A 21,136-nucleotide genomic window follows, 5' to 3' on the forward strand; every position below is an offset into this window, starting at 1 on the left:
GGAAGCATTTCGTTTTCCTTCAGTGTATTAATATATGGACAATATATACCCCACCTGTAAGGAGAACTTGTTTTTTTAGAAATAGTACTGAGAATGGAGGTGAGGGGTCAGCCCATTACATTTTTGCCATATCCATGTATTTTGGAGTCAGCATTCTAAATCAATAGCCCCTAACAGGCACCTGGTCCATAGCCCCAAACAGGCATCAATCCCTGGTCCATTCCTGTGTTTGCCTGTGCGTGCGCTTGGGTGTGAGCTGCCTTAAAGTGTGGTTGACTCTGCCCATGTCCCCTTTTAGAAACTGTATTATTTGCCTGTTTTGGTACAGATATGACTTTTTTTCCATCCACATGTGACCATTCTCCACAAACAAGAATAAAACAGTGAATCTCTCCCTGCAGACTTTCTGCTCTTCCTGCTCTCCAGCGCCGACTCTTGTGGCTGCAGCTCTACTGACCTCCAGGAGATGGATGTGGCGGTCTGGAGTCAAAAATACACTTTCTAACACTCCCAAGGAGGTGTATGAATGAACTAGATGCGACTCGAGCGGTGTGTGAGAAAACTTCTTTAAGAGGGGAGAGAAAATAATAATTTAGACTTACAACAGTGACCATTTCCACAGCTCTTTGACATGTTTTTATTTTCTCCATTCAAAACCAGTCCAGGAATGTCATTGTATATTTACTTGATCAACCATTGGGAATTTTGATTCTAATCTGAAACCATGTCATCCATATGTCCAACATCAGAGCCTTCACATGTACCCCATTGGGGTAAGGAGAAATTGACAGTATGAAAATATAAGTAAAACATTGACAAACACTGCTAGATGCCTATATCTCATAGATAATGTCTTACCTGAAAATCCACAGCGACCATACAGTGTGGCAGAATACGATGGTGCAAATCAACTAACGCTACCTTGTTAGTCAGGCAGTTACCCATCTATTATCTATGCAGACTGAACACACCAGGGCTGTACTCACTTCTCCACATCGTAGCAAAGTTGTTCAGGTAGTTCCTCCCCGTTTCGGTCAGTCTCATTCCGTTTGGTTTCTAGACCCAGTACTCTTAAAATGAGTGCCATTTATTAGGCTTCAGTCACACAAACACTCCAAGACGTAGAATAACGAAAGAGATTAAAAGAAACAAACTAGCCAACAACAGACCATTGCAGAATAAACCACGCAAAAGCAGTCCATTTTGTGTTGAAATTTATTAGGTATTTCAATACATTGTGTAGACTTTCTGTGGCACAAAAATCAACAGACAGAAAAGGCTAAAGAAAATGTCATACATTCACTACCATGTCCCCTGAATTTCAGATGATCAGAAACATTTAAAAGCATTTTTTTAAATTCTTCTAGAAATGTAACAGTATATTTAATAAATCATGATCATACTGTACAGTTTTTCTTGTAAAGACTATCTCCACTCTGTCCTTTCCCCACATCATTGTCTCTACAGTACAGGTCATAAACCATTGTCCTCTGATACACAAGCTGGGTTGCATCATAAGTTACCATAAGTGTACTACTCAATACAAGCAAGAGGCTGTAGACAGACCTTAAGGCATGAATCATATTCAACACTCCTCTCTTACAGACTTTCTTTGAATGCAAATAGTAACTGATGGGAAATCTGGACTTTATAAGTCCCATTATGGCCTTTTCATGTCCTGTCAGTGACTGACACCGACATGGGTACTCATGATATATCCTCTCAGTTACGGGGTGCAGGAGAGTTCAGCCATCTTAGTTGTCTATCCACTGGTGAGTTAGTATTGCCCCTCTGAAGTGTGGGGTTGAGCTAGGGTGGAACAACGCATGTAAACAAATGACATCACCCAGATCCATTCATACTCTCTGGGTGAGCACGAAACCCATAACTGAGAAGGTTCTCACAATCCCCCTGTGAGGCTTACACAATATAAAAATATACTATCAATACTGAGCTCTTCATAAAAAATACGTGGCAGCAAGCACGTCTGTTTATAAAAAGAGGCTGAACGGCTGAGGTTGAATGACAAGCTAAGATACACATGATTGTTTATTGTCCCAAAAACACGCCGACATGCACACACTAACATGAAGGCACTTATGTGCTTAAACAAAGAGCAGCATTCAGGCTTTAGCATGGCACTGTCTGACTGGCTTGCTGCTGGGGAGTCATGTCTACATCAGTACAGTATCACTGAAGGGAATAATCACCCCACCACAGCCCAACAGAACAAACATACAGTACATTAGTGCCATATATAAAAAGGACCGTGAGAACATAGTGAGGTTCAGTTAAAATAGAGGTCATAAAGTCATTGCAAACCGATCAAGCCTAATCTAACCCTCTCGCTACAATGGATGAATACCCTGCTGATCAGTGTCCTAGTAGTAAAGCCTAAATGACCAACTGGTGCCAGTGTGGAGCCAGAAGGAAAGGCATGGTGGTGTAGTAAGGCACAGCGTGGTGCTGAGTGAGTAGGGTTGAGTAGAGTGAATAGCTGCTCGCTCTGTAAACAGGCTCAGAGGCCTGGTATGGGCCAGGGTGGTGGCCTAGGCGGGCTGGTGGTCTGGTGTGGGTTAGGGTGGTGCTGGGTGTCTGTTTACCTGCTGCCCATGCTCAGCAGGATACGACAAGCAGTAGAATTCCATCCCAGAGAACCACAGGAATAAGGCAGGCAGGCTACTGTTGTGGTGGTGTGGTGGGGAGCAGGGCGGTGTGATCAGGGCGGTGTGAGCAGGGCGTGACAGAGACTGGAGGTGTGTAGCTATGACTGTTTTTCAATGCGGTTTCTCTCAGGGGGCATCCGCTAGGGAGGAGCGGAGTGAGTATGGGGAGTGTGGGAAAAACAGTGAGTGCAACCAACACTCCAAAAACAGACACTTCCCTTCAGTTGAAGGAGCCTGCACGGATCTGCCCAGCGTGAGCTTGGGCCAGATCAGTCACCGCAAAGGCATTCACACCTGTGAGAGTGTGTGTGCGTGCTTGTGTTTAAATGTGCGTGTTTGTACGGGTGTGTGTTTGTGTTCATTTGCATTGGAGTGAAATACCTGTGTGGACAAGATTGTCGGCATTAATAAGAAGCAGTGCAGAGAGAGGGGGAGAGATTAGGATAGGCACAGGCGCCAAGGGTGTCACTAATCTCTTAATGAATGCCATGGCAGGAAGGGACATGTAAAATGAAGAAAGAAAAAAAACTGACAGGCTCTCTCTCGCCAGCTAACGGAAAACCACACAGTTATGAACAGCTAGAAGAGGACTGAGGAGAGAAAGGACATTGTCTTGAAAGGAATGATCTGGAGAAAATGTTCACAAATACAAAGGAAAACTAAAACTGGCAAAGGCAAAAGGCCACAGAGGAATGACCCTCTTTGACTAGAATAGCAAACTACTTAGACCAGCACCTGCCATAATGCAATCAGGCCAAATAAATGCTTAAAAAAATATTCATCTCTATATCAACAACCAAGCAGGCCTCTAAGCATCTATCAAGAGAAGACATAGGGACTAGTCTTTCAACAACATGGAGGTGGTAGCTGGCTTTACAGAGGACATTGTCGCTTGATATCATTATTAGCCTAGGAGATCAAAATGAACTGGAGCCTTATCAGCTAGGATCGTGTTACTTTCAACAAATTAATTATTCTGTGGATAGAATGTCTACGATTGGGTGCCGGCAGGTCAGGGTGCTGGTCTATTGATCAAGTGGAGCAGAGCCCTCATCCTCCACATCCTGAATCAGTAAGGCATAGGTGGAACGCAGGGAGCCCGCTTCGCATTCTTCATCATCACCACCTACACTCTTCATCGCTGTCGTTGTTCAAAACCCTCCTCCGTCTCATTCAGCATCGGCAGCACTGGTTCCCCGTACACTACCGTGTTTGCGAAGCTGAGGTGGGGGAAATGGGAGTGGGGAATGGAAAGAAATAAACAGACATTTATTACATCTCTACAGAGCCCAAACATGTGGAGGCAGGTTCTGTGAGAGCATGCGTCAACAAGTGGAATTCTGCAAGGAGAAAGGGTGTTTGTAGCTGTGAGAAACTGGGATGGATGTGGCTGAGAACACCACTCATTCTGTTCACTGACAAACATTAAGTTCCTTAGTCTGCATTAAGAATATCTCTGAAAAATGTACACGTTTCCCTTTGCAAACTGCAAACTGTTTTTTCTCCAGGAGAATGTTTCTAAAATGGTTTGTAATCAAGCCCTTGTTTGTCTTGTAGGTAGATCAAGTCATTGTTTTAGGTCCTCACACCCCAAGGCTTTAGAAAGTCAATTAGTGGCTGAATCTGATAGCAGAATACCTTAATGGAACAGTCTAACCACACACTGGCCCTAAACAGAGGACTAGACATCTGATGAAATGTGCATGAGGATTCTACCTACCACTTCTCCATCCTTTCTTCCCTCCCTCCCTCTTTCTCAATCACAGCACAGGCTCCTTTTCAATTGCAGAATTCCATTTGTATGTTAATGAGGCAAAGGAAGCCATGAAGGGTTTTTCTCCCCCACCCTCCATCCCCAGCACCTCCCCTCTCCCGCCACCAGCCAACCCGTTAGCTCACAAGCAGACAGACAGGCCTGTTAGTGCATCATCTCCAAACCATAGTGTTTCACACTCACAGTGTAGTCCAACCACAACACTTTTGGTCTAAGATCCTGACACACCATTACTACACAACCTTTGCTTGAGCCTCGTTCACCTGAAGCACATGTTCAAAAGTCTGTATATAACCTAAAAAGCTTTCTCAGCAATTGAGCTGGACCATCAACAGGAGTTGGGAGTGTTTTGTTGTGGAACTGGTAAAGAGTAGAAACTCTATGCTAGTCGTTATAATGGTATTCCACTCCTACATATGGGTGCTGACCTCTGGAGCCTTACAGTACTGGCACAGTGTGACCCTGGCGACCCCTCAGTTCTGTGGCCCAGGCTAAGCACTCCTCCATGCCGAGGGCCTCTTTGATGGCACCCGCCCGTTTACTTACTCCAGGAGAAAATGGGAAACACATGCAGGATTGGGCGAGATGTAGAGGAAGAAACAGAGCTCCAAATGTTCAGCATTGGTGCCAGGCCAGGAATGCTCGAGCCTGGCCAACTTTGGCCCGTCCGGCCCAGATTCCTCTATTTTTTCGCCATGTACGGCCAAAAGCGCTCACATTGATATTTCAAGTGGGGCCAAGAAGGAGCCAGTAGTAAGGCCTTACTGAGAATGTAATAGACAGACAAATGAGTGTGCCAGAATAAGCTGTTTTTTTTGTGTGTTCGTTCTCCATATTCTCTATGGCGTTTTTTGGACTACAGATACAAGGCCAGAAACCAGTGCTGACTTTTTTTTAGTATGGCTTTGACTAGCTGCCAAAGCCTTTTTAAAACCTGCTCTCTCGCCTTGGTTTTGAGAACAGGCTGCACAGATGTCTGCCCTCACATGGGGAGATTGAGTAGGCACTTACACACTGTTCAAGGCAGAGAGCTTTTCGTCATGTCAGCAATACACTTAACGATCTGGCAAATGCTACATATTTCTCTGAGATCTGGTGTTATTGATTAACTAATACAGTCAGTTATGGAAGTTCACATGAGAACACACATACATACACACTCACACAAACCGTGGCCCATAAAACCTTGTTATGCTCTAACACCACTGTATAAGGAGTGAAAGCAGTGTAGCCATGCAGCAACAAAGATAACCCAGTGGGAGGAGGAACTAACATGGCTGCTATCAGTTCAACTCCTCCACCAGTTGCACTTACACAGTCTCCCTCAGACCTACACCTGGAGCAGCTACTCGTCTGAAGCCTTCGTGCCTCGTACAGAGCCCTTTCTACGCATCTAGATTGTAAATGATAGAATCAGGGAGGCCTGTCAGAGCAGATTTTGAGAATGGGGGAAGGGAAGGGAGGAGCAGGTTCCCACACAAGTTACATTTCTAATGTCTACGACTTTTTAATTACTTAATGGATGAAAGTATAGTTTAAAATTGGTAATATTTATATGATCTAATAAACACTCAAAATGGACCAACACCATGCCTGTTCCAAAAGGGAGTGGTAGGCTATATTTAAATCATCATTATTTGTCATCACAGTTGAGGCAGAAAATGTGTTTGGAAAAACCTGGGAAATGTGTTATTTTCAGAATAAACAATGTGTGGGAACTCTTGGAGGGGGGTTAACAGGGAAATGACAGACAGACAGGCAGGAGAAGGGGATGGGGGCAGCAAATGACAGGAATGTTGAATTCCAGAACCATATCTTTGGGCCAGCAGTGATTGTACACATGGTCAAATCAAACATTAACAAGGTAAAAAAGGGCTCTCAGTAGGGGGCAGGTACACAAGAAGACATGTTTGTAATCAACATTCATTAAAAAGGTCCAATGCAGCCATTTTTATGCCAATATCAAATTATTTCTGTGTAACAATTAAGTACCTTACTGTGATTTTCAATTGAAAGTGTCAACAAAAAAATCTTAGCAAAGAGCAATTTCTCAAACTACAATTTTGCTAGGGCTGCAGAGTGGTTGAAATGGGAAAACTAGCAGTTATTGGCAGATGTTCGGGAACTATTTCTTATTGGTCTCAGTGTGGAAATATAAATATATATATAAATAGAGAGGAAATTAACATTTTTGACTGCACTGGATATTTAAAGAAAATATGGTCATTAAAAGAATCAAGAAAGAGCAAAAACCGTCATGTAACTTTTGCAATATTATGACAAGCAGTAAATTAATTCAGAAATGTGACACATTGCATTCAGAAAGTATTCAGACCCCTTGACTTTTTCCACATTTTGTTACGTTACAGCCTTATTCTAAAATGGATCTAAATAAAATGTCTTTACCCCTCAATCTACACACATAATAACAAAACAAAAACAGGTTCAGAAATTTTAGCCATTGTATTAAAAACACAAAACTAAAATGTCACATTTACATAAGTAATCAGATCCTTTACAGTACTTTGTTGAAGCACATTTGACAGCGATTACAGCCTTGAGTATGACACTGCAAGCTCCTACGTTGTCTTGGCTGTGTGCTTAGGTTCGTTGTACTGTTGGAAGGTGAACCTTCGCCCCAGTCTGAGGTCCTGAGCGCTCTGGAGCAGGTTTTCATCAAGGATCTCGCTGTACTTTGCTCTGGCATCTTTCCCTCAATCCTGACTAGTTCCCCAGTCCATGCAGTTGAAAAACATCCCCACAGCATGCTGCTGCCACCATGCTTCACCGTAGGGATGGTGCCAGGTTTCCTCCAGACGTGACGCTTGGCATTTATGCTAAAGAGTTCAATCTTGGTTTCATCAGACCAGAGAATCTTGTTTCTCATGGTCTGAGAGTCCTTTAGGTGGCTTTTGACCAACTAAGTGGGCTGTCAGGAGTGGCTTCCGTCTGGCCACTACCATAAAGGCCGATTGGTGGAGTGCTGCAGAGATGGTTGTCCTTCTGGAAGGTCCTCCCATCTCCACAGAGGAACTCTGAAGCTCTGTCAGAGTGACCATCATGTTCTTGGTCACCTCCCTGCTCTTCTCCCCCGATTGCCCAGTTTGGCCGGGCAGCCAGGTCTAAGAAGAGTCTGTGTGATTTCAAATTTCTTCCATTTACAAATGATGGAGGCCACTGTGTTCTTGGAGACCTTCAATGATGCAGACATTTTTGGTACCCTTCCCCTTTTTGTACCCTTCCCCTGTCTCGGAGCCCAAGGACAATTCCTTCAACCTCATGGCTTGGTTTTTGCTCTGCGTTGTCAACTGTAGGACCTTCTATAGACAGGTGTGTGCCTTTCCAAATCATCGAATTTACCACAGGAGGACTCCAATCAAGTTGTAGAAACATCAAGGATGATCAATGGAAACAGGATGCACCTGAGCTCAATTTCGAGTCTCATAGCAAAGGGTCTGAACACTTATGCAAATACGTTGTTTTTTCTTTTTAATATATTTTCAAAAATGTCTAAATACCTGTTTTGTTATTATGGGGTACTGTGTGTATATTGAGGAAAAACAAATGCAATCCCTTTTAGAATAAGGCTCTAATATAACAAAACGTGGAAAGAGGGAAGGGGTCTGAATACTTTCCCGAATGCGCTGTAAGATGGGGCAAAATTACATCATAAACATCATACATGGTTTTAGTTTGTCATACAAACATGAACAGCTGATTTATTTACAGCAGTGTAAGCGAGGGGATCATTGTTTTGACATATTGAAATAGATAAACAGGGTGTAAGAATAATATTCAGAATTTGACTGGGAAAAAGCATCTAGGGAGAGATAAGAATTAAGAATGAATGTTGTGGGTTTCAGCACCACAAAAAAACACTAATGAAGAAGAGGCCAACCAGCATCACTCCCAGAGGTCCAACTGGGAGATATCTGATGACTGTTCGAATAAGCTTCCAAACATCACTACTCTCTCTCAGAGGGATGACACCACAGACAGATCAAGACAGCCTGCTACCCAACCACGGTCAAGACCAAGGTTGCTAAATTCACTGGTTTTCCAGAAATCCTGGTTGAAGGATTCTGGATTTCCTGCTTATTCCCTCCTGATTCCGTGAATCTTCCAACCAGGATTTCGGGAAAAACAGGGCATTTATTGAAGGCAAACACCACACCCACACTGCACAGTATGCTGGGATCTGCCACCATGACAATGCTAAAGAGATGATGCCTAAAACAGCACACTCGCTCTAAAGGTTTGGGAGGTTTTGAGCGTTGTAAGCCCTGGTAAATATTGAACCCTCCTCCTGTTGGTAGTCATATATACACATGTTCCTCTACATACCTCCTCCAGCTCCTTTTGTGTCTCTGCCTCCATCCGCCTGATGTCTTCCATAGTCAGCTCCACCCACTTGTCGATCCAACAGAACAGCTGGCGATGGAAGTTAGTGAAGATACGCTTCTCTTGCTGGAGGAGAGAAGGACATGCAAGAAAGGCATTTAGAGGGAAAGAAGGCAAGATTACAAGGAAAAGGGAAGAATGTGTCAGATAGTGACAGAAGAAAAGGATGAAGAAAACAACATCCTTACCTTGTGAATAAAGCTCTCCACCTTGTTCTGCAGGCCCCACCACTTGAACTTGACCGTGACCAGTTTGTAGGCACACATCCTCGGGCAGTCAGCCTTACTAACCAGCTCCTTCTGTTAGTAGCAACACAACAGGAGAACAGACACTGCACAGCAGGAAGACACACTCAATCACCCATCACTAAATCATTTACGTTGACACATGATATTACAAAACTGTGAATATGCAAATAGGCTAAGTTTATGCAAACTTTCCAATAATGGAACTCTCAATGAGAAGAAAGTAGAATGTGATTTGAGAAAAGACAATATCGATTTAGACCAATCACAGCTGTTTTCCAACCACTAAAATGTCATTAATACATAATGCTTTGGAAACGAAGCTTGCTAAAATAATTATCGATATGAGAATATGCAGTAGACGGATAAAAGTCCTCTCATCTACAAAACAGTTCTAAATCCATCTGTAGCTTGCACTCTGTCTCTCTGAGAGGAAGAGGAGAGAGCGATGAGGAGGGCGAGAGAGCAAAGTGGATAAACTCCAGATGAAAGGACCATCTCTCTCGCTCCACCCTGACAGTGACACTGTTCCCGTACAGGCAGGCCTTTTGTGGCTGGGACGCCGTTATCGCATCACGCAGCGATAAGAGCGTCTCGGCACAAAGCCGGTTCCAATATTAACACCCAGGACCTGCTTGCCCCCAGAACACACCATCCCAGAACACCTGTTTAATTAATCACTTCATTCTAGTGCTGCACACAGGGAGAAATGCCTCAGACCCACATCACTGTTTGATGCTCCCATCACGGAAGGGAGAGGAAAGGGAGAGAGAGAGGAAGGAGGGAGGGGGGAATGAAAAACATTCTACATACACGTAGGATTTAGCTAAAGTTGTCACCGCTAAAAGAGAACTTCGGATAAAACGGATCCCACATCAAAACACTTACGGTGACATTTCTTCACACCGTCTTTCGTCGCCCTGCTCAAAGGAGCAGGAGATTTCAGAAATACAAAGTGTGACGATACGTGTGCATGCAGTGATAGACTTTTACTGCTCTGAGAAGCTGGCACCAATTGTTTTCTCTTATGTTACTTTAGCTATGATTTTTTCCTCTAATTTCTTTCCCCAAAATAAGTGTTTCCATGTCCAAGTCTGGGGGAAAATGATCGAATTAAAAACCCAAAATAAAACATTTATATTATTTATTCAGACTTCATAAAGCTGTTCAGCAGTCGTTAATCTGTGCAAGTTGTCACAGTACAGGGAAACTTTCACACAGTGAAACTCTGAGGGCTCTTTTGCTGGTGGAGATTCCAACTTGTCTGCCATTAAACAGTGTGATCCTGGGCCTGTTTGTACGGCTGTAGATGAGGGGTTAGGGAGGAGACCACTAGTGTCTTTGGATGAGCCGTTTTCATTACCTCTCACTTTTTTACAAACAAATACCTCCCAGACTCATTTTACTGAACTGTTCCTAGCTCAAACTAAGATACCACACACAGACCCCGGAGAAGACAGCCACGTACACACACACCCTCTCCTGGCTGGCTGAAGAGAGAGAGTATGAGGACGTGGGCTGAGACAGGAGGGCCTAATCTGACCTGATCCCTTGTGATTTCTATTAGGTCCAATTAGAGCAGGGAGAGCGGTGATTTGTCTTCATCAAACTGCAGCCTACAGCTCTGCCACTCAGCCCTCCCTCTTCTCCACCCTGTCTGAGGGACTCCTGTCTCACACACACACATACACGCTTGTCCAATACTAGCCATACACTCCATGGCCAATTTATTACCCCGTTTGTGAAAATTATTTGCTCCTACAGACAGTGAGTTACGTTGAGTGGGATCCTATATATAAAGGAGGCAGACAGGCATCGAGGCTTTCAGTTACTGTTCGATTGAATGCTAGATTGGGCAAAACAAGTGACCTTAGTGGATTTGAGCATGGTATGATCGTCGGTGCCTGTTCCAGTAGCTTAGATACAGCCGGGCTCCTGGGCTTTTCACGCACAACAGTGTCTAGTGTTTACAGAGAATGGTGTGACAAAAAAAAAAAAACATCCAGTCAGCAGCAGTCCTGTGGGTGAAAACAGCTGGTTGATGAAAGAGGTGTTCGGAGAAAGGCAACAATCGTACAAGCTAACAGGCGGGCCCACAAACAGGAAAATAACGGTGCAGTACAACAAGTGGTATGCAGAACAGCATCTCGGAACGCTCAACTCATCGGTCCTCGTCACGGATGGGCTATTGCAGCAGACGACCACACCAGGCTCCACTTCTTTCAGCTAACAACTAGAAGAAATCGGACCCAGCGGGCACGCGATCACCAACACGGGACAACTGAGGAGTAGAAAAACATTGCCTGGTCTGACGAATCCCGGTTCCTGTTCAGTCATGCTGATGGCAGTCAGAATTTGGCATAAGCAACATGAGTCCATGGCACCATCCTGCCTAGTGTCAACGGTACAGTGGTAGCAGTGGTGTAATGGTGTGAGGAAAGTTTTCCTGGAACACATTAGATCCCTTGATACCAATATACAGTGCCTTGCGAAAGTATTCGGCCCCCTTGAACTTTGCGACCTTTTGCCACATTTCAGGCTTCATATATAAAGATATAAAACTGTATTTTTTTGTGAAGAATCAACAACAAGTGGGACACAATCATGAAGTGGAATGACATTTATTGGATATTTCAAACTTTTTTAACAAATCAAAAACTGAAAAATTGGGCGTGCAAAATTATTCAGCCCCTTTACTTTCAGTGCAGCAAACTCTCTCCAGAAGTTCAGTGAGGATCTCTGAATGATCCAATGTTGACCTAAATGACTAATGATGATACATACAATCCACCTGTGTGTAATCAAGTCTCCGTATAAAATGCACCTGCACTGTGATAGTCTCAGAGGTCCGTTAAAAGCGCAGAGAGCATCATGAAGAACAAGGAACACACCAGGCAGGTCCGAGATACTGTTGTGAAGAAGTTTAAAGCTGGATTTGGATACAAAAAGATTTCCCAAGCTTTAAACATCCCAAGGAGCACTGTGCAAGCGATATTGAAATGGAAGGAGTAACAGACCACTGCAAATCTACCAAGACTTGGCCGTCCCTCTAAACTTTCAGCTCATACAAGGAGAAGACTGATCAGAGATGCAGCCAAGAGGCCCATGATCACTCTGGATGAACTGCGGAGATCTACAGCTGAAGTGGGAGACTCTGTCCATAGGACAACAATCAGTCGTATATTGCACAAATCTGGCCTTTATGGAAGAGTGGCAAGAAGAAAGCCATTTCTTAAAGATATCCATAAAAAGTGTCGTTTAAAGTTTGCCACAAGCCACCTGGGAGACACACCAAACATGTGGAAGAAGGTGCTCTGGTCAGATGAAACCAAAATTGAACTTTTTGGCAACAATGCAAAACGTTATGTTTGGCGTAAAAGCAACACAGCTCATCACCCTGAACACACCATCCCCACTGTCAAACATGGTGGCAGCATCATGGTTTGGGCCTGCTTTTCTTCATCAGGGACAGGGAAGATGGATGGAGCCAAATACAGGACCATTCTGGAAGAAAACCTGATGGAGTCTGCAAAAGACCTGAGACTGGGACGGAGATTTGTCTTCCAACAAGACAATGATCCAAAACATAAAGCAAAATCTACAATGGAATGGTTATAAATAAACATATCCAGGTGTTAGAATGGCCAAGTCAAAGTCCAGACCTGAATCCAATCGAGAATCTGTGGAAAGAACTGAAAACTGCTGTTCACAAATGCTCTCCATCCAACCTCACTGAGCTCGAGCTGTTTTGCAAGGAGGAATGGGAAAAATTTCAGTCTCTCGATGTGCAAAACTGATAGAGACATACCCCAAGCGACTTACAGCTGTAATCGCAGCAAAAGTTGGCGCTACAAAGTATTAACTTAAGGGGGCTGAATAATTATGCACGCCCAATTTTTCAGTTTTTGATTTGTTAAAAAAGTTTGAAATATCCAATAAATGTCGTTCCACTACATGATTGTGTCCCACTTGTTGTTGATTCTTCACAAAAAAATACAGTTTTATATCTTTATGTTTGACGCCTGAAATGTGGCAAAAGGTCAAAGTTCAAGGGGGGCGAATACTTTCGCAAGGCACTGTATCAACATTTGAACGCCACACCTTGTAGAATCCGTGCCCCCAATAATTAAGGCTGTTCTGAAGGCAAAGGGGTCCGACCGGGTATTAGATGTGTAATAAACTGGCCATGAGTATATACTGTGTGATTGTGCCATGAGTATACCACCCCCAAAACAAATCAATATTCATTTTGGTAACATTACTTAAAGTGTTATATTTAAGGCTTGGAACCGGTTCAGGGAACAGAACCCAAAAACCTGATTCTTTTTTGGAAGAAAAACTGAAAACCGTTTTTTTTTGATAAACAGAATCATAACCGGGAATGATAGTGAGACAGATTATTTTAAAAGCATGGGATATGGTTAATAACCTTCTGAACTTTATTTAGCTGGTTAGAACAGTGGAACGGAACACAATTATGTTTCTGTTCAGAACAAAACGACTGAATTAATTCAGGATCCAACCCGTGGTTACATTGCCAACAAGCTCTTCCCCTCTAACCCAGAGCGCTTCAGTGAGAGGTGTACCTTCCAATTAGGTCCCAGGGGCCCTCTACCAGTCTTAGCTGACTTGAACAGAGCAGGATCCTCCTCTGCCTTGTAGTCCTGGAAGAGAAGGATGACAGTTAAGACTAATAAATCAGAACAAACAATTCCAACACATCTGCATTCAACATTAGTGATAGAGGGCCCTTTAATCCCCCTCTAGCCCATGTGTCTGTGGGGTGTATGTGAGCGCTGGCCCTGCACTAATGTTGACCGCCCTCTGGGCAAAGGGGCAAGGGGAGGCACTGCCATGGTAAGTCTCCCAGGCTAGGTCTGCCCCCCACAACTAAGCCTGGCAGTCCCTTTGTCCTGGCCCCAGGATGCAACACCAAAGTCCAGCCCTGTGCCCTGCCCAGTTCATGACCTGCACCCTGTCTGGGCTGAACTGGGTAGGGTCTGGGGTAAGGGATGGGGAGGCTGTCAGGTTGGAAGTTGTTGATGCCACCAGCAAACGGCTGTGCTGAGATTACAGATGGCAGGAGGACGCTGGCTGATACCCGTGTTTGCGAGTGTGTACGCATGATTGCATGTAGGGCAGCTGCCTGCCGACAGCAGATGACCTAGTGGCCCTTGTCTGACTCCTCCTTCAAATCAGGGTCAGGCTGAGGAGAGCCTGCTCCTAGGCACAGGGCGATCCTACTCACGTCTTGTGACACACTGTATCATGATGCTGGGGGCATAGTGGCACTACTAAACCTCTTCACTACCACAGCCAAACATGCGGTTCTAACTAACTCACTAGTGCAGAAGGAGAGTAGATTCACACTCCAGTAGCATAATGCACAAGCAGAACACACACACACACACACACACACACACACACACACACACACACACACGTTGTTACGATGCCAGAATTTTGACTTCGATACCAGGTTTAGTACCACAATACTCCATAACATCACAACACTCAAAACGATACCACGGCACAAAAACGAGACATATTAGCTAAAGCTGCAGAATGGCACTTGATGCAGACAGAAACTCAGCTGCCGCTCGGTTCAATCGTTTGAGTTCAATGTTATTTAACTGTTTTATGTCAGACAGCCATGTATGCATTTAAATGAAAACTACCCAAAACAGATTTTGGTATTTGTTTCATTAGTACATTGTTGACATAAGTCTCAATGTTTTGCACATCATTAATCAAGTTTAAGACATCCAACTTTCAAAAAACAAAATCTGGCCCGTATGATGCATTTTGATGCAAAACGCATTATAGTGGCCAGATTTCTGTATTGTGAAAGTTACATATCATTACATTTTTGGTGGAGTTTTGCTTTAAATTAACCAATTTGACTGTTTTTACCAATCTAAGCTACATAATGGTAATCATTTATTTGAATGGTAGATCTCTTGATAAACTGGATAAATCTAGATGTACCCTAGTCCTTTCACAGTACAGGTGAATGCATATTTCAATAGGAGTGTGTGCATGCATTGAGTTATTGAGCTTGGTTTGGCTGATTTCCTAGAGCTACAGATGACCAATATGTTTCCGTTCCATGAGGGACTTCATTTTATTTTACTGATCAACAACATCCGCATAGTAGTAGCTTATTTTACAAAAGTGTGACTCTTTTTAACCAGTGATAGATAACTATATGTACGAGCTATGAGTGGTGCTGACTGTCGGAGCCCCAAGTTAGCAGAGGCAATAAGCCTCTGAGGGAGAGACGTGAGGGAGTGAATACGTTTTTGGTGGCAATCAGCTTTGAAATCAGAATATTTTTGAATACCAAGAAAGTACTAGGGTAGTGAATTGAGGTTAGTTTCAGCTGTAAGCTAGCAAGGAATTTTAGCCTAAAAAACTGGAAGCTACCAGTATCTTATTGCATTGTAAAGTGTTCTAGCCTGTATAGACATTGTTTTGCGAACGGTAATGAACCGTTTCGACATGCCGTGTTGCATTATTCAAGTGTATTTACTTCTGCGCAGTATGAGTGGAGAGCGTAACATGATGCAGCCCAGACTCCCAGTGGAGGCTAGCATTGAGTTCGTGGCGCAGGCACGGTGCGCTCCGTGGGGGACATCGGCAGCGCTGATGCAGACTTGATCCATGAGACACATTTGATAGAAGTATTGAAAGTAACAAATTCTAGTATCGAACCGTTTTTCATCTTCTAGTTTCGGTATACCATGCAACACACACACATCTAATGGTCTTACTCTCTTCTGGTTGCATTATTCACTATAAAGAGCTCAGAGAGAGAAGTGCAAAGTCAACTGGTGTGGAAAAAAATTACAAAACAAATAAACAAAACGCCTTTCAAATAAATTACCAACAGCTCAAGGGCCCAGCAATTTTAAATAAATCATGATGCGCCCGCAGCTAAAAGCTGCTTTTCAGGGCTATCAGTCGACAGGAGGGAGCCAAACGAGAGAAAAAAACGGGAGAAACACAAACACACTTATTCATTAGGCCGTTTTAATGCAGAAAGCTCCGTCACTATAACAATATACTGTGCTGCTTTAATGAGTCTGTGAATCGATGGATGTGCCTGGGCCGAGAAAGAGGAGCTGCTGCTCACTGAAGGTGTGTGTGTGTGTGTGTGTGTGTGTGTGTGTGTGTGTGTGTGTGTGTGTGTCACTGACCAGCGTATGGAGCGCTGTGAGCCTTAATTACACTAACAAACTCATCTGTGGTCCCTTGGGGGCCCAGGTCTTGCAGTCATGCCTGAGGCACAGAGCTGATAGGGCCCTCAGACACAACACTCCTCCAGCAAGGCAAACACATCCGCCTCGTTAGACACCTACCACAAACACACTACTGCTACTCAGGCAAATAACCGCACGCACTTCACTTACCAACAGACTCCGTGAAAGGAGGCAATGCCATGCAAAATAATAGCAATGAACTACCCACCATTGGTACAAGGAACCCTTTGGATTTGAAAGGAAGAAACTTAACCATAATAATTATAATTGCAGAGCTTCCAACGTCATAGTGAATTGAAGGGTTTCAGAACCTGCAGAGAAGAAACTCTGCACCATAGTTTCCTCCCTGGTAGGTAGTGCTGGGCGGTATACCGTATTTTACTATATACAGGTATATTTGATGCACGGACCGGTTTGGGTTTTCACTTTACCTTCTACAGCGGTATTTCAATGTTTGGTTTGTTAAATGTGATACGCCACTCCCACGCATGTCATGTACATTTTTATAGTTTACTCTGTTTGCTACTTGAGTCATCCCTCTCCTCCTGCATGCTGCTTCCCCATGCGCCTCCGACACCAAACCCTGCCCCCTGTCACTCAAAGAGAGCAAGTTGTTGCTTTTAGTGATGTGGAAGTTGACTCTTTTTACTGACTCGGATCTTTGATCCTATATGTACTCAGTCGGAGCAAACGTAGATAGCTAACAAAGCTGGCTCTCAAGAGAAGACAGGCTATGTGCACACTGCCCACAAAAAGGTGGAAACTGAGCTGCACTTCCTAGCCTTCTGCCAAATGTATGACTATTAGAGATTATTTCCCTCAGATTACACAAACCCAAAGAATTTCAAAACAAACCCAATTTTGATAAACTCCCATTTCTATTGGGTGAAATACCAGTGTCCCATCACACCAGCAAGATTTGTGACATGTTGTCACAAGAAAAGGGCAACCAGTGAAGAACAAACACCATTGTACATATAATCCATGTGTTTATTTATTTTCCTTTTTGTACTTGAACTATTTGCACATCTTTACAATACTATATAGACATAATGACATTTGAAGTGGCCTTTGAAACTTGAGTGTAATGTTTACTGTTAATTTTTGATTGATTACTTTACCTTTATTTATTATCTATTTCACTTGCTTTGTCAACGTAAACATGCCAATAAAGCCCTTTGAATTGAATTGATAATAAAAACTCATATTACATGTAACATCTAATTAGGGTCCACTGGGAAACACTTGACCAACACTTTGGTTCCTACCCTGTGACAATAATTTGTCCCTGGCTTTTTAATTTGTTGTCAAACAATGCATTTAAAGTGCTGCCCCCTATATTCCAACTACATAATTAGAATAATTACTATATTTCCATGATTCCAACAGTACACCTAAGTGCTTTGATCTAATTTGCAATAGGCCTAGATTTTTGCCCATATCATCAAGCCCTACTATATAAAGCAAACAGAATGGAGAAAACCCCATTGAAATAACTTAGGATGTATGTGTTGCCACCCTAGGGTCAGGCGCCACTGAAAGCATATTTAGAACTTTATTAATATAAAAATAAAAAAACAACAGTCCCAAAAATGTTGTGTGTCGTGATAGGATATTTTGGCCATACCACCCAGCCCTACCGGCAGGTGAATACAAAACATCAACTCGGGAAAAGATTACCAGGAATGTGTGTATTTGCCGTTTTAGTGTCAGATCTGAGCATATTCGGCTTGCTTAGCAATGCCAAGTCTCTCCACATGATGTTGCCAAACAGTACTATCCAGGGCTTTATTGAGTGTGGGACTGTGGCATGACAGCAGTATCAGAGGAGAATACTCACAGCAGGGGCCACTTGTTCTCCATCTGCAATGTCAATGGGCACCACCTCCACGCTCTTCCATATGGGCGTGTCCAGCTTGTGCACCTGCCAATCAAAGCCAGGCATAAGCATGCAAGCTACAATTTAAAATGTACACTTCAAACTCGATATTAGCTGACGCTTCATCTGGGACACAATTCATAGACTTCTCTTTATAAGAATCTCACTGTAAATGCAAATGGTCATTAATCAAACTCATTTTGAATGACAAAGGTACTCACATTTTCTAATGTGCCAAGGTCAGGTTTGTGCCATGTCTCAATCTTAATGATGAAGTCATCTTTCATATACTCATTCTGGAGGAAGGTGGTGGGAAATCATTAAGCTCAAGGCAATAAAACCCTCTAAAGTACCTAGTAGATTTACATTGCTAGTAATGTCCACAAGAGGGACCTCCTACCCAATAAATATGTACATGCATTGGCTGAACTGCTCCATTTCTCATAATTGAAGCAGTGAGTTATATTCACAAACACTGACACACATTCACACAGACGAACTATCCACCCACCCACACGCACAAACGACCATACAACCAGTGAGATAGAAACTAACAGAGGGAGGGTCATTTGAAGCTACTTACCGTTACAACTGGCCCCAGGCGAAGCATGAGAAGACACCAAAGAGAGATGAAATTGTTAGATATTAATCCAAAACAGGAAAAGAACGAACAAATCATGAAACAACTTTTGGTTTTAAATCACTCCATTTCCGAGTGTTGTCAATTTAGTCATCGTCTTTTCTTTGGAGCACTACTGTCAATGTTGAGTAAGGACATGCACCTGATTATGCATAGAAGTAGGCCTACAGACTGCCTGGCCTGCGCGCAAATGTAGACCTATGTGCCCATTTGGGGGATCTGATAGTATTTCTGATTGGCTTAACGCACCATCACTAATGAGCTGTGGACAATCTCAAAGTAATGTTTTCACCTCAAACAACAAGCAAACCAATTCTATTTTTACATCCATTGAGAATGACAATAGTTCCTCAATGCATTTGAAAAATCTTTCCAGCTCTCTCCCTTTCAATAACCACTCAGCGTGAAAGGGAAAAATGTAATGGTCTGATCGAGGTTTATCTGATGAACTCTTATCCCTTGCACAAAATAGCCTACAGCTGTGTCTCTCCTGAGCTCACTGGCGCAGGATACTGAGGGCCCAGAATATTGTACACAAGTTTGCTAATGGGAGCTTGGGCTGGACCCAAGTGGACTGTTGATACCTGCGGCTGCAATGTTTTTATTTGTTGGCTTTATGTAGGCTATTTTTACACAGCTGGCAATATAAGTTACTTTTTAGGTTTGTATCATTTTCATTTGGATAGAATTTTGATTAACTACATGAATGATTTAGATACGAAGGCATTATAAAGTAAATTGATGAATGAAAATGTGCATATAACTGGCACGCAGATAGGTAGAAATTGTAAGATAAATTGGCATTCCATATGAGAAAGGTTGCCGACTCCTTGTGTAGCCTGTACCAGCAACTTCAGGAGAGTAAACAGCAGAATCTGCGAAAGCGTGTAGGAGCGGGAGGAAGAGGGTGAGTCAGGTTAAGGTTTTTCCTCTTCTGGTTATCTTGATCCCTCTTGAGTAATTTGTGCTATCTTCTTCAAACAGCACCAGACAATTATATACAGCAGTTGATTTTATTAAAAACACATGAGAGAAAAAATCATATCACTTAAAAAGATGAGGCCTGTAATTTTCATCATAGGTACACTTCAACTATGACAGACAAAATGAGAAAAAAAAATCCTGAAAAATCACGTTGTAGGATTTGTAATGAATTTATTTGCAAATTATGGTGGAAAATAAGTATTTGGTCACCTACAAACAAGCAAGATTTCTGGTTCTCACAGACCTGTAACAACTTCTTTAAGAGGCTCCTCTGTCCTCCACTTGTTACCTGTATTAATGGCACCTGTTTGAAATTGTTATCAGTATAAAAGACACCTGTCCACAACCTCAAACAGTCACACTCCAAACTCCACTATGGCCAAGACCAAAGAGCTGTCAAAGGACACCAGAAACAAAATTGTAGACCTGCACCAGGCTGGGAAGACTGAATCTGCAATAGGTAAGCAGCTTGGTTTGAAGAAATCAACTGTGGGAGAAATTATTAGGAAATGGAAGACATACAAGACCACTGATAATCTCCCACGATCTGGGGCTCCATGCAAGATCTCACCCCGTGGGGTCAAAATGATCAAAAGAACAAAGAAGCATCCAAAGAACACCATACATACTGTGAAGCATGGGGGTGGAAACATCATGCTTTGGGGCTGTTCTTCTGCAAAGGGACCAGGACGACTGATCCGTGTAAAGGAAAGAATGAATGGGGCCATGTATCGTGAGATTTTGAGTGAAAACCTTCTTCCATCAGCAAGGGCATTGAAAATGAAACGTGACTGGGTCTTTCAGCATGACAATGATCCCAAACACACCGCCCGGGCAACGAAGAAGTGGCTTCGTAAGAAGCATTTCAAGGTCCTGGAGTGGCCTAGCCGGTCTCCAGATCTCAACCCCATAGAAAATCTTTGGAGGGAGTTGAAAGTCCGTGTTGCCCAGCAACAGCCCCAAAACATCACTGCTCTAGAGGAGATCTGCATGGAGGAATGGGCCAAAATACCAGCAACAGTGTGTGAAAACCTTGTCAAACATTTTCTGTAAGTCTTCACCTCTGTCATTGCCAACAAAGGGTATATAACAAAGTATTGAGATAAACTTTTGTTCTTGACCAAATACTTATTTTCCACCATAATTTGCAAATAAATTCATTAAAAATCCTACAATGCGATTTTCTGGATTTTTTTTCTCATTTTTTCTGTCATAGTTGAAGTGTATATATATAAATACACATTTAAAAATGTTGACCAATCGATTGGTTGAAAGAACATACGAT

At 43.0% G+C, this 21,136-nt stretch overlaps 1 protein-coding gene across 1 annotated transcript in view; it reads right to left on the bottom strand.

The window, feature by feature from the left end:
* Window positions 1-1,197: 1,197 nt before the first annotated feature.
* Window positions 1,198-21,136, bottom strand: part of LOC118358344 (phosphatidylinositol transfer protein beta isoform) — a 45,770-nt gene continuing 25,831 nt past the window's right edge. Inside the window, exons 5-11 of the mRNA XM_035736069.1 lie at window positions 18,811-18,818; window positions 18,449-18,523; window positions 18,189-18,272; window positions 13,673-13,750; window positions 9,030-9,140; window positions 8,785-8,907; window positions 1,198-3,886 (exon numbers count right to left, since the gene is read on the bottom strand). Coding sequence (XP_035591962.1) covers window positions 3,836-3,886; window positions 8,785-8,907; window positions 9,030-9,140; window positions 13,673-13,750; window positions 18,189-18,272; window positions 18,449-18,523; window positions 18,811-18,818 — 530 coding nt within the window. The 3' untranslated portion in view covers window positions 1,198-3,835. The remainder of the gene's footprint in view (window positions 3,887-8,784; window positions 8,908-9,029; window positions 9,141-13,672; window positions 13,751-18,188; window positions 18,273-18,448; window positions 18,524-18,810; window positions 18,819-21,136) is intronic.

Source organism: Oncorhynchus keta, chromosome 25, assembly GCF_023373465.1.
Source record: "Oncorhynchus keta strain PuntledgeMale-10-30-2019 chromosome 25, Oket_V2, whole genome shotgun sequence".
NCBI classification, from domain to species: Eukaryota; Metazoa; Chordata; class Actinopteri; order Salmoniformes; family Salmonidae; genus Oncorhynchus; species Oncorhynchus keta.